This window comes from Leptidea sinapis, chromosome 7, assembly GCF_905404315.1.
Source record: "Leptidea sinapis chromosome 7, ilLepSina1.1, whole genome shotgun sequence".
NCBI lineage: Eukaryota > Metazoa > Arthropoda > Insecta > Lepidoptera > Pieridae > Leptidea > Leptidea sinapis.
In genome coordinates this window covers 3014842-3029213 of record NC_066271.1, presented here as the reverse complement: position 1 = coordinate 3029213, position 14372 = coordinate 3014842, and the positions used below count along the sequence as shown (strand labels likewise).

Genomic DNA, 14372 nt, shown 5'->3' with positions numbered 1-14372 from the left:
TGAGTTAAATGCGTACAACCAAACTCCATTTGTATTAAGTATGATTTTAGTAAGGTACTTACATATTAGGTACATGTTAACCAATTAACACTCAAAAATATGTTAAATTTTCGACTTTTTGCATTGGGTGACACATCTCAATGTTTGTACCGGCTTTAAGTTTCATCAAATTTTATTTTTTGTCTAAAATGCGAAATCGAGTGCTGTTTTATTTTTACTTTCTTTATTTTGTTATGTTTTTGGCAATTTCAATGAAGGTATTTGATGCCCACATTTTTATTTACTTATTTTATTATTTGTGTTATTCCATGTACCAAGAAAAAGTGATGTCTTTCAAATGATTTTATATGTCATGTCATGATATGTTATATGTCATAGATTTTATTTAACTATAATTTGTGTTAATTTATTAAAAAATATACAAGGCTGATGGTGTTTTTATTCTTTGGCTATTAACCAGGGCAGCGCCGGACCGACCCTCGTGGAAATCTTTGTGGGAGGCCTTTGTCCAGCAGTGGACGTCTTCCCGCTGATGATGATGATCCTGTGGGAGGCTCCTTTGTACAGGAAGCCGGCTAGATTATGGGTACCACAACGGCGCCTTAGCTAGTGAAATTACTGGGCAATTGAGACTGAACATCTCATGTCTTAAGGTGACGAACGCAACCGTAGTAATGCTCAGAATTTTCGGGTTTTCAAGAATCCTGAGCGGCAATGCATTGTATTGTGTAGGGCGCAATTACCATCAGCGTCAACAACCTGCTCATCTCGTCACTTATTTTCATAAAAAAATGTTTCATAAATATCTTACAATGGAGAAAGCTTAAAAATTTTAATATGCATATTCTTACTTATATTTTTATACAAAATAGGATTTTAAATCACTAAATGGACGTCAAAATTCCGCACCTCAAAAATTCAGCAGACTCTTTTTATTCTTATTGTGCAGTTGTATGTCAATAATAAAATGAACACTTTGGATGAAGTAGAGAACTTCTGGATCTTCTGTTTACTCACAAACTATTGAACGGCTTTATCGACTGTCCCGAAATGCTAAGTAAATTTGGTCTAAGAGTACTAGTAAGAATTCCACGTAAGCCTATTACTTTCTCCTCCACTCCGTCGAACGATCCTAGGTACCAATTCCCCAGTCCCTCGATTATGTAAAATTTTAAATTCTTGTAGCGAAGCCGATATTGATATATTTGCTGATTCCTTAGCCAAATTCCGCAAGACCATTTGCAGCATCATTGGTAATTTTTAATAATGTTATAATTGGAAAATTGACGTAACTGTGTATAACTCATTTATTAATTTAAAAAAAAATATTTAATTTGTAACTTATTGTATATAATACCTAAAATTAATTACTTCTGTGCATGCTGTGATTATTTGTAAGTAATCACTACATTTAGTTCCGTTTTTAGTTCTTCTTTTTATATTTGTGTGTATTATTGTAAGTGATTGTTAATAAACCTAATAAATAAATAAAAAAAATAAAATGAAAAATAATTATGACTCACGAAATGGGGCGAAGTGAGGCAACCACCCATGGACATCCGAAACTGTTGGTTTCAGGGATGCGTTGCCGGCCTTTAGGTGTTTAGCAAGATATTGAACTTTATCAGCAAATTTATCTAGTGACTGTCGTATGTCGAAAAATGATGTCACAGAAAAATATAACTTAAATACCGTCAGCATTAAAAATTTCAAAAAAAAAGTTACAGTACCTATAAGAATAAATCATTTACAAGACGTTTAATATCACATAACTAATATTCAACAACAAAGCTTTAATTTTCTGATTTGTAATCAAAAAATAATTTAATTATTGGCAAGAAGCATTATAATTTTCGTTACACGATTATTGGCTGTTGCACATACACCGTTGCTCTTAAATGAAAATAAAAATATGTTTTGATGGGAATGTTGAGAACCTAACATTTTATTCGGGCCCTTTTTGAGGCTATTTAAGACTAAAGCTTTTGCCTCTATATTTTTCGTTTGGAAATTAAAAACCATTTGCTATTTTCCCGCGCCATTTCTAATTATTCTTGTCTCAACACTCAATCTTCTGAGAAGTCTGAATTTGAAGAACAAGGGAGAATTTCAAGGTATGTATTCAGTTACTTATTACAATAATTATGGAGTTAATAGCAAAGTAATAATATTTAATTGAAACTCAATATAAGCATACAGTTTATTAAGAAAGAAACGACATTCTTATATCATTATAGTATTTGACCAAAGGTACTTTGATGATTCAAATGACTACAGACTTTTCTCTTTGTGTTCATTAAAAAATGATAACTATAATATTATGATAGACACATAATGTCCTAAGCTCCACTAACTTACAGTGTCCTTGAGTATAGCTTTTCGCCTTACAACACCTAATGGCGGAAAATGTCAATATGTTTACCAACAGTTAATATTTATATTATTACAACGACTGATACGTAAATTCACTAATTGACTTCGCTTATTATCATGTATTTTACAGATGAAAAGATTAAACTTGCGTAAGAAACAAAGAATTAGTTACTACGAACCGGACGAGCCGCCCTTCGACGACTATGTTTGTAAGTCACTGAACATATTTTATAAACCGCATTGAAGATTGTTTAGTTTTTATGTCAGCCATCAAATGACGAGCATGGGACTCACTTTATGGTCACCCACCAGCCACCACCTCCAACTGATGCATCATCTTAAAAGATGTAGTATCTTAGATCAATTATACGTCTAGATAGACCGTGATAGCTGTGAAAACGTCGAAAAAAGTTAAGGTTGACAGTTTACCTCTATTTTCATTAATGCACGCCCAATAAAGTAACAACCCGGTAGGTTTTCATCGGTTGTCCAGCAGCAAGAAGCTCTAGCTAGATATATTAATTATCTAGGAGTAGTATGTGTTGCCGCGTTTGAAAAAAATTCGTAAGTATTCATTATTATTATTATTTCAACCAGTAGGTTTCTGTGCACAGCATGCAGGCTAGCTGGCCTTTGCAGTATCTAATTAATGTACAAGTATTATTTCGTTTCCGTTTGATAATGATACTTAACATATAATGTCGCCAGGTGACTAGTGCAATTGGAATTTGGTGTTTTTCAAGAATCCTGAGCGTTACTTCATTGTAATGGGCAGGGAGTAGCACTTACTATTAGCAATTATAATTATTTACAATAACTTTTTTAGAGTCAGCTCTTGGTCCAAAACCGAAAAACGGTACACAACCATTACATACTTAGTATAATAGATACATATCATGAATAATAATTGCACAATAATAATAACCACTTTAAAGTAGACCTCATCTTTCAGCATCTTTACGAAGCTTAAAGAAAGTTCGCAATCTGTGTACAGATAAACACTGCACTGTATTTTTTTATTATTTTTATATAAAATATTCTCAAATTTTTAAATATCGGTCCATTCGGTGAAGTAGGTAAAGAACAAAGCTCGCGCGTGCGTCACAGCTCGCTCGTGAACACTCGTGAGTCCCTACTGGTTAGTCACGCTGGCGTAGCCACCGTGTATACTTATGTTATCGATACCAACACGAGGAGTGAGACGAGCCTGCTATTATGTTAACGTCTTGCTTGTCTCGTCATATTTTCTCAAAATAAATACGACACCTTTGGTACACAAGGTTTGGTCATGTGAAGATTGATGGATGAAAGTGTAAAGTGTTGAGAATGTGTGTAAAGTGGTGGAATATTACACGGTCAGGTCGAGGATGTACTGACACAATCCCAGGCGGCAGGCCAGTGTACATAGAACAAAAGAGTTTGTATGAGAGGATTGATGAAAGGAACAAGACAGGGTTTCTAGTACTGTTAAACTTAGTTTGTTGAAAACTAAGTTAGATTCAATTATGTTGTTCTTTCCACTACCGCTAGATGCCGCTAGCCTACCGCTAGCAGGTGCTAACATTGTTTTGCGTGATTTTGTATAGCAAACTGTTTGAGCGTTGATTAGGGAGATACAGTCCTTAATAGTGCAGTTTATTTTCAAAGTGTGTGTGTGTGAGTATACGGTTAACAAGTACTAACATAGTTTGACGTCTGAATAGCCCAGGGGGTTAGTGATCAGCCTAGCGAAACTCTAAAAAAAATGCGATTCACTCGATTGTATGAAACCTGCAGTCAATGATAGATTGAGAGAAGAAGGCTATAATCGTGTACAAAACGGAGGTAGCCGAAATCCACTACGCTTAAGCAACTGTTCGATTTCAAACTTTGAAGGATTATATTTCGTCGCCGATCGCCATCATCATCATCAGCCGGAAGAAGACTGTGATGCCCTTATCCAACGTATTCCGGCCATCTTGACCAGATCGTAGGTCCATATTGTGGGGGGCCTACCAACACTGCGTCTTCCGGTACATGGTTGCCATTCGAGGACTTAACTGCCCCAACTGCCATCTGGCCGTCGAACTATGTGCCCTGCCAACTGCCACTTCAGTTTCGCAATCATTTGGACTATGTCGGTAACTTTGGTTCTCCTACGGATCTCCTCATTCCTGATTTGATTTCGCATATTTAAATATTTAAATCGCCATACTGTAATAACTCCTATTTACTATTTAGTGCACATTTCATTCTAAATTTACTCAGGCAGTCCCCGACTCTTATTACGTAGTATTAGGAGTTAAAGTATGAAATTGATGATTTTTACTATAAAATTGCAATATTTATTCAATATTTAAAAATGTTTAATCAAAATAATTACCATAGATAACTATACATTGCTACCATGTAATAGGAAGGTAATATATGCCTTTACGATAGAACTATGGTGATCTAGATCAGGAGGCAGTTTCTTCTCAGGAGAAGAAAACTTTTTATTACGTAGAAAACTATCCAAATCACGAAGAAAATGGAAGACCGTTGGAGGAAGGTCTGGCGATTACGGAGGGTGACGAATGGTTTGTAATTGCAGTTCCTGTCGAGTTAAAACGGTTTCTCGTGCTGTATGAGGGCTCGCGTTATCATGAAGCAATAATGGTGAAGATCGAATCATAAGTCGGGGCTGTTTCGCTAGTATTGCTATAATTGTTCGGAGTTCCGCACAATAGACATCTGTCGTTATTGTTTGACCAGGTTGAAAAAAGCTATGGTGAATAACACCATGCTCAGACCGCCAAACAGTTACCATTACAGATACCTTTTTATGAGTAAGCTTTGCTTTAGGACACTGTTCTGGCGTTTGACTTTGGGTCAGCCATTGCATTTTTCGCTCATGGTTTTTGTAAAGAATACACTTTTCATCGCATGTCACAATTCGATCCAATATTCCTTGGTTTCTGTATCGATTCAACAAGGCAACACAAGTTTCAACTCGCGTTTCTTTCTGCAGATCAGTCAAATCATGAGGCACCCATTATTCATATAATATATTTATTTTATTAATTCGACGCAAATGAGACAATATTGTTGGTAAAGAACCGTTAAAACATGCCGCTAATTCCTGGGTAGTTTGGCTCGGATCGGCTTCCACCATCTCTTTCAATTCTTGGTTATTCAGCTGTGTTGGCGGGCTTTAAATAAAAGTTTCCATCACGAAAGCGATTAAGCCAAAATCGCACGGTGCGTTCCCTCTCCAAACACAACGCTGATATTGGGATCTTTTTCTGCCGCGATATTCGAAGTATCCATCTTTACTGTCTAAGCTGAACAAAAAAATGAACTTAATGTTGATAGTCGAATGTTATTTAAAAGAAAAACTACATAGGTACTTTCTGAAAAAGTTTTACTCAAAAATCTCAAACCATGAAGGTTCTATGTCAATTTGAAGTAGCAATTAAAATAAAACGGCAATTTCATACTCTTATATGTATTTATGTATGTTAAGGTATAATTCTATTAAAAATAACGGGGTAGACTAATATGTTTGAAGCTTGTCAATTAGTAAAAATAGTACGTATTTTGGAAATACGACTCAATAATACAATATAATATTGTGTACAGTTTGTCCTTCGTGTCGAGATTATGTGTACGAATACTGCGCTATACATGGCCCGTTACTGATCATACCGGATGATAAGGTAAGTGGAAGCTATTATACCTACTCATAACTTAATTGCAGTGACTGTCTCTATGTGCGGCGTACTGACACCATATCAACTGGGAACGTGTCTTGCTTCGTTTCTTCTCTCTCAGAGCCCCATTTGTTGCAACATGTCTGTAAATTTTGATAAAATAGATGACCTTATGATATTATCAAAGTTATGCATTTCACCATTTACCATCACTTCGGAAAAGTTGAGCTTGAATGAGAAGTCGCGAGAAATTTGTTGTCAATCTTTTATATGTCATTATTATTTTCCGCCGGAGGTCGTGGGTTCGAGTCCCGCATCATTAATAAAATTTTGTTGTTTTTCAAATTTTATTTGTGTATTATAATTTTCATTGCCAACGCTTATGGTAGCAGTAAACTTGGGGATTGTATATCTCTATTAATTAATTAAATTCTCGAAGTCTTGCTTCTACGGTGTCTAGAGAATACCAGTGTTGAGAAGTAAATGCTGACTAGACACCATTTTGGTTCTTTAATGTCCAAATTGTTATTAGTTATAAGATTTCTAATAACTTTTTGAACCAAATAAACATTTTAATTATTAATTATTATTATTTATATCAATATTAACAGATTCAGCATTTTACAAAATATAGAATTCAAATTCAAAGTGATTCAATAGATATAGTCGTATGTTTCTACACTTTAACATTTATTTTACTTGGGTCAGTAAAAAAAGTAACTAAATCATAAAAAACAAAACAAAAAACGAGTTATCAGTACTGAAGGTGTAACAGTCTACACACACTTTTTTAAATATAAGTGGAGGCAAAGTGGCAAAAGTGGTGAGGCAGCCGCTCATAGACATCGGCATCACCAGGTGTCAAGACATGAGTTGCCTCTAAGGTGGGATGGTGGTATGCTCTTTTCTTGAATGTGGCTAAATCGTATCGATTCGGGAAAACAGCAGCCGATAATTGATTCCACAGAGTGGCTGTGCGAGGCAAGAAATTTCTTGCAATACGCACATGATAAATGCGGTATTAGAAAACACTGTAAATAAGAAGTAATAATATGATTGTGATGTGAAATTATGTGGCATGTGAAAGTTATGCTGAAGACAAATAAATATACATAACAGGATTCGCATTTTTTTTTATGGAATAGGAGGACAAACGAGCGTACGGGTCACCTGGTGTTAAGTGATGACCGCCGCCCACACTCTCCTGCAACACCAGAGAAATCACAAGAGCGTTGCCGGCCTTTAAGGAAGGTGTACGCGCTTTTCTTGAAGGCACCCATGTCGAATCGTCCCGGAAACACCGCACAAGGAAGCTCATTCCACAGCTTCGTGGTACGAGGAAGAAAGCTCCTTGAAAACCGCACTATGGAGGACCGCCACACATCCAGATGGTGGGGATGATATCGTAACTTGTGGCGTGTCGTGCGAAGGTGAAATTCGGCGGCAGGAATCAGGTTGAATAGCATTTCGGAACACTCCCCGTGATAAATGCGGTAGAAGACACACAATTGTCAGGGTTGTTGACTCACCCTAAACTGAGCACTACGCATGGACTGGCAATCGCTATTCCTTTAATGTTGCAACAGCCTATAGGCGGTGATCACTTTCAATTGTCCTATTCCATAAACATCGTTATCGTTATTACAAAACTTTATTAAGATAACTTTATTACTTTCAGGTCCCTGCCGTAACAAACCTCCCCCCGATAGTACCGAGGGCAGCCCTGACCTTACCAAGAGTATTTCTGCATTTAAATGTATCCACTATTAGAGGTAAGTTTGTTAAGTTCATCGCTTTTCAATAAGAAGATTGTAAAGAAAAAAGAAGTAGAAACATTATATATCTGAATCATTGATGTACAGATAACTTCACTAGTCGTTAAAACGCATTGCATTGGTCGTTCTTATGCGCACTCCACGAAAGGAATTTTTCTACCAAATTGAAAGTCTGTGCGCTTTATGGTTCAGAAAATAGCTTGATGAGTTAATACATTAAGTATAATATATACTACATAGGTGTAAATCTCTTTTATATATATATAGATACTTTTTATTGTATTTCTTTGGTTGTTTACCTAAAACGATCCAATTTTAATTACCATGGAATAAAAGGCGCCGGTTTGGGAGTGTTCGCTACGAGAACCCTACCTCGTAATGTGCGGTTTGGACCGTACAGAGGAGTACGTAGTAAGGACGCTGCTTCAAACTACTGCTGGCAGGTGAGTCTACTAATACAAGTAAATAATTACCTTTTGGGATACCTTCATTTTCACGCTACGATAATGGTACGCTGACTGACGTAACACTACTCCACTTTGTATTTACTGCTTTCTGCAACCAATATCCAGAATTATATTATGACACGCCACAAATTCTACTTCTATTTTTTATTATTATTATTCTTATACTTACTTACCTGATATGTGAAGAAGAATGTGAGTCCACCGTATTAGACTCTTGTTTTTATGTTCAAGCTACAAACTGAATGATAAAAAAATTAAACAAAACCGACTACAATCATAACATACATGCCATATGGCGGGTGTGATTAAAAGGAATATTATATCAATAACTTTATATATGGAAGCTGTTTATAAAACTTGTATAGTGAAAAATGCTGAAAAAATTTTTCCATCATGTCATGTCTATTTTATTATTTAAGAATTTGATCTTATATTGTGTTTTATACTGTCGGTGATATCCTCAGATCTTCGACAAAGACCACAAACCCTCGCACATGGTGGACGCCGCAGACGGGAACAACTCCAATTGGATGCGGTTTATTAACTGCTCTAGACATTGGAGCGAACAGAACCTCGTCGCGTTCCAGTACAAGGGAGAATTGTATTACTGGTAACATTTTTAGATTTTGCTTATATTATAATATCACACGTCATCTTAAATTTCAAAATTGGGTCCAAACACTAAAATCTGCAGTGAGAAACATTCAGAGCGATAAGTCTAACGGCAACTGTATTCCAACAGTTTGCGCAGGTAGGTTTTAGGTTTAAGTTCAACAATTCTTTGTACATAGCTTTTACCGATAAAAGCAAAGCCTTCGATAATATAAGTCCTGTCGCCACATGGAATAGACTGTTACTCATAAAATATTATGAAACAAATACAAATATGGTAAATAGTATAAAAAAGTTAAACTCGAATCAAGAGCACAAGAAAGAAGTATTTTAAGTGTCGGTAAAATACAGAAAATTCGGAGCGGTTTAAAAGCAATAAAAGTGACCATGGGCTGTCATATAGCTGGTCTATCAGATGGTTGGTGGACTCTAAGAATAGTGGAAGAAAAGGATTAGAGTGGAAAAGAAAAGTTTGCAGAACAGAAAGATGGTGAACTGACCATATAGCAGATATTGCTAGGACAGACTGGATGAATCTATGCAAAAACAGAGGAACATGTAAATATATGGAGGAGGTCTTCAACCAAGTGCCTGCCCGCGCGATATTCCAAACATATCAAAACTGTCAAATTTTCATTATAACCATTGACAAGTAATAATTAAAATGGATATGATTTTTTTTATTTTTATTTATTTTTTATAAATTATTTATTAATTTCAAGTGAAATATAGGCAAAATAGGTTGATGCAACCGATTATTAACGGACTTCAAAAAAGGAGGAGGTTCTCAAGTCGTCCGAATGTTTTCTTTTTGTATGTTTGTTACCTCAAAACTTTCGACTGGGTGAACCCATTTTGTTATTTTTTGTATTTTATTATTTTTATTTGAAAGCGAAAGGAGATGCACCACTCCTGATCCCATTGTAATTTGGTCCAGATCTGGCAGTGGTATTCATGAGAAAACCATAAAAGTCTGAAAATTTGCCGTTCGTATGTGGATGATAAATTTACGATTATTCTTTTTTTATTTGAAAGGATATATTTCAAATATAATTTGGTGAGAGTTTGGTTAGGTTCTGATTACGGTATCCTTGACAAAGTATCGGAACTCTTCAATTCATAGGAGCAAATTAACGATACTCGGCCGAATCTTTTTGACGCTATCCGGATATTTAAGTCATCTACCATAACATAGTTATGGTGAAGTATTTGTCGTAGTCAAATATGATGATCAATTAACTTAACGAATTACAGTAAGGGTGCGGTGGCAGAATTTCTAACTGTCTGTAATGAAAAATTTAGTATATCTACAAACATTTAGACAAATTGTTAATAAGTGTACTTGAAAATCACAAAAAATCAAAAAATAAAAGAAAATTATCAAAAAACACTATTCCAAAACAATAGATATAATATGCACTAAAAAGTATAAAAATATTTGCGGATTTTTTATACAATCTAATTAATTAATCTAATTCTAGTTACGATTATTGTTATTTTTGGAGTCGGTGTCATCCATGATAGGTTTGTAACCACATACATAGTTATAGACGAGATGTGCTTGAGTCATGAGGAGGCGAGAGGCGAGAGCGGGTCGCGGCGGAAGGACACCGATTTCAAAAATACCAATAATCGTAACTAGAATTAGATTGTATAAAAATACGCAATGCATTTTATACTTTTTAGTGTATATTATATCTATTGTTTTGGAATGGTGTTTTTGAAGTCGGTTGGTTTTTGTGTATAAATTTTTGTTGTCTCAACATAATTGTCAGTGATTTTTAACTTAATATTTTCCCGACACAATAATATTATCTTGTTTAACCACTTTGTAAAGAATTACAATACAATGATTGGATATTTTGAAGGGCTATGTTTAACTTACTGAGATGTACATACAGCGAAAAGAAAGAGTTGGTATTTTGGTACGGCAAAGTATTTTCTTTGACATGTTGTTTTGGAAAAATAAGTGGCCATTTAATTTAAACGAGTAAAAAGGCATAATATGTTAATTATTAAAATTGCCAGCCTAAATTTTTGTAAGAACATAATTCCAAATCTAAGAGTTAAGACCTAAAAGATGAACAATAGCTTTTGCTGTTCGACTTTTCGCCGTTTGAGTAACGGTACCACAGGATACGAAGCGCCGTTTTTTATTCTTTAATTTATGGCTGCTTTCGTTAAGAATAGTTTACTTCCATTTCAAGTTTGTTAAATATTTCAGCACAATTAGAACTATTCCTCGCAATACGGAGCTGATGGTGTACTATGGGAGTGAGTTCGCACATCGCCTGCACGTCGATATCGGTCGATATAACTCACCTGTAGACGAATTTGGTAATTAAATCAATTATATGCTCACTTTCGGTTTTAGTTCATCAAACTACCCTATGTTTGAAAACGTATTATAATATAATACATTTATGAAAAATTTATAAACATATATATATGAGATACTTATTCCTATAATATGTAAATACCTATTACTTTTAACATATTTCTTTGATATTATCTATTAGTCCCTAGTCCCTAACTCCAAGGGATGAGGTGATATGTTGGATGAGGGTAGCGATGGATCGATCGTCGTGAAGATCTTTGAGGAAGGCCTTTATCCAGAATTTGACGACTGCCGGCTGATATGAGCACCTGCTCGGTAAATGTCCAATAGTTATTACAAAATATTAAGTATTCTGCTTTCCGAGAGATTGCAAATGGATAACCAGCTTTCAATAAATACAAAACCAAAACAGAAGACTTGAATAAATATATCAGGATTTATACGGCGTGCGTTATCAGAAGGTTAGCTAAGCGTTAACAACCGTTGAGTTAAGGGCATTTTCAAGTTGCAAGACAAAATCACCAGAGGTGCAGTTTTGAACCACGCATCCTCCAAAGGGAGACTGCCCATCTCTGACATACATCATTATGCTCAAATTTTGATGAATGTTTCCACTCTCCAAATTAATGTCACTAGTTAGATAAAAATATCAGTTTAAAGCTGTATTAATGTTAGTCTTATTGACAGGTGCATAATAAAGCTATGGGCACTAAACTAAACGAAAGTTAGGTTATGTTAATGAGTGTGTGTTATTTGATCTGATATTTTGCATTTATCAATTTATACAAGACCTAACGACCAATAATAATAACAATAAATCCACAACCATGCATGATCTGCTAGTTACTCATTGCGAATGCATAGCATAGCATAGCCAAGTTAAGACTACGTCACTATTCGGTACCAACCTACTTATATTTAATATTGAAAATAATATACCCTTAAAATAATTATAAATAAATAAAAGTGAAAGCATGAATCGTCGGTTTCCGTGATGCAATCCAAGTCATACAAAAAATCACCGAAAATACGAAATACGCAATAGTAAACATTCACCTGAATATAAACTATAAAACCAGAGTGAATCACAAATTGAATCGCCAACTCGCTGTAAGGGCTCGAACCCTTTGCCTGTATTGGATGAAAAAACCAAAATAAAGATCCACAAACTGCACTTTACATGGGCGTCTTTTTATTTTTTTGTACCTTGAGTTTTTGTCCTGTCCTATGGCTGTTTGACGCCGATTATTATTTTATTTTGCACATGTTTACGTGAAATTATTTGTTTGTATGAATAAACATGAAATCGACTTATTGTTTTACTGCTTTAATAACTGTTACATATATTTAAATAACATTTTTAATTATTTAAATTGAAAATACCCATTTTTAACGGGTGTCTCACGACAAGTGCCATTCAGAAAATTATAAAAAATTGTTATGTGTTCTTAGAGAGCACTGTACTTTATTTAAAAGCCCACATTGCATGCAATGACATGAATTAAAGTCTTACCATAGACTAACTAATTGCCTCTTCAGCCATTGTATGTTATAAATCTTTCGATTCAAACAAAATACACAAACATTCTAATTTATTTTTATATTAAGCAACTGTGAATTTAATATATTTAGCCCATCCTAAGTAATTATGTACCATAGGTGACAATAAACGAGAAATATTAAATATAATTTTGTACTTTACAGTTATACGACTCACAGCTAGTTATGAACACTACGATAAAATGTATGCAGAATTGACCAATCCAAGTAATATGAGTGGAACTTCGGTGAAGCAATCTGTTGACTTGACGGAAAAAAAGAAATTTATTCCAGTTAAAAAGTCAAATTCAAGCAATGTTAATGGACCAACGCACAATCAAACTATTGCTTCGAAGAAAACTAATAAAATACATTCAGATACAAAGTCTAATGTCAGTATCCTAAGTGAAAAAACCAATCAATCTGTTGAATTGAAAGAATATAACACAATATATAGAGATAAAAAGTCTCAATCGGATAATGTTACTAGAACAACGCCCAACAAACCTGATGCTTCAAAGGTACATAATACATGTGAAATGACTGAATCCAGTAATGTTGGCGGAACAATGTCCAATCAATGCAGTTATTTAAAGCAAGGTACAGGTCAACACACTGGTGAAAAACCATACTCTCGTGATGAATGTGGTCAAAATATCACAGAATCTGGTCATCAGACGAACCACAAAATAATACACACCTGCGATAAACCGTACCCATGCAATGTATGTGGTAAGAGTTTCAATCAATCTAGTCATTTGAAAACACATAGTAAAATACATACCGGTGATAAATCTTACCCGTGCAATGTATGTGGCTTACCACATACATGAAACTCTTAAGTTTCATTCAATCTAGTCATTTGAAAACACATAGTAAAATACATATCGGTGATAAACCGTACCCATGTCATGTATGTGGTAAGAGTTTCAATCAATCTAGTCATTTGAAAACACATAATAAAATACATACCGGTGATAAATCATACCCGTGCAATGTATGTGGTAAGAGTTTCATTCAATCTAGTCATTTGAAAACACATAGTAAAATACATATCGGTGATAAACCGTACCTATGTAATGTATGTGGTAAGAGTTTCAATCAATCTAGTCATTTGAAAACACATAATAAAATACATATCGGTGATAAACCTTACCCGTGCAATGTGTGTGGTAATACTTTAAGTGAATCTGGTAATTTGAAGACACAGTAAAATACATACCGGTGATAAACCTTACCCATGCAATATGTGTGTTAAGAGTTTCAGTGAATCTGGTCATTTGAAGAGACATAGTAGAATACATACCGGTGATAAACCATATACATGCGACATTTGTCCGCTGAAATTTACTCATAAACAATCTCTTGTTATGCACTTTCAGAAACGTATGTTATAATAATAACTTCTTTCATTATCCTGTGTTAATTAAAGCCTCCTAGTTAGTTTGTAAATATTAACCTGTTTCTATGTATGTCTCAGCTATAAACCATATATACGACTACGAGTATCGTATTTAAAAACATTAGAAAGATCTTATTATTTTACAAACTTACCAGGTAAGGTATAATTTGTGACATTAATTGAACATTTCAAGGA

The 14372-nt window shown here is 34.7% G+C and overlaps 2 protein-coding genes across 4 annotated transcripts in view; both read left to right on the top strand.

Annotated features, from left to right (window-relative positions):
- The first annotated feature begins 2507 nt into the window (after positions 1-2507).
- The window catches only part of LOC126965421 (zinc finger protein 271-like), a 142246-nt gene continuing 130381 nt past the window's right edge, over positions 2508-14372 (top strand). The window contains exons 1-2 of the mRNA XM_050809028.1: positions 2508-2582; positions 5974-6050. The gene's annotated coding sequence lies outside the window, so the exon portion shown is untranslated. The remainder of the gene's footprint in view (positions 2583-5973; positions 6051-14372) is intronic.
- LOC126965418 (zinc finger protein 239-like) overlaps positions 8861-14372 on the top strand; it is a 60378-nt gene continuing 54866 nt past the window's right edge. Inside the window, exons 1-2 of one of the 3 annotated variants that reach the window (XM_050809025.1) lie at positions 8861-8896; positions 11123-11235. In XM_050809025.1, the coding sequence (XP_050664982.1) occupies positions 11157-11235 (79 nt within the window). In that variant the 5' untranslated portion in view covers positions 8861-8896; positions 11123-11156. Of the gene's footprint in view, positions 8897-11101; positions 11236-14372 lie in introns of those variants that run through there. The other 2 variants (XM_050809024.1, XM_050809023.1) reach the window with 2 other exon arrangements.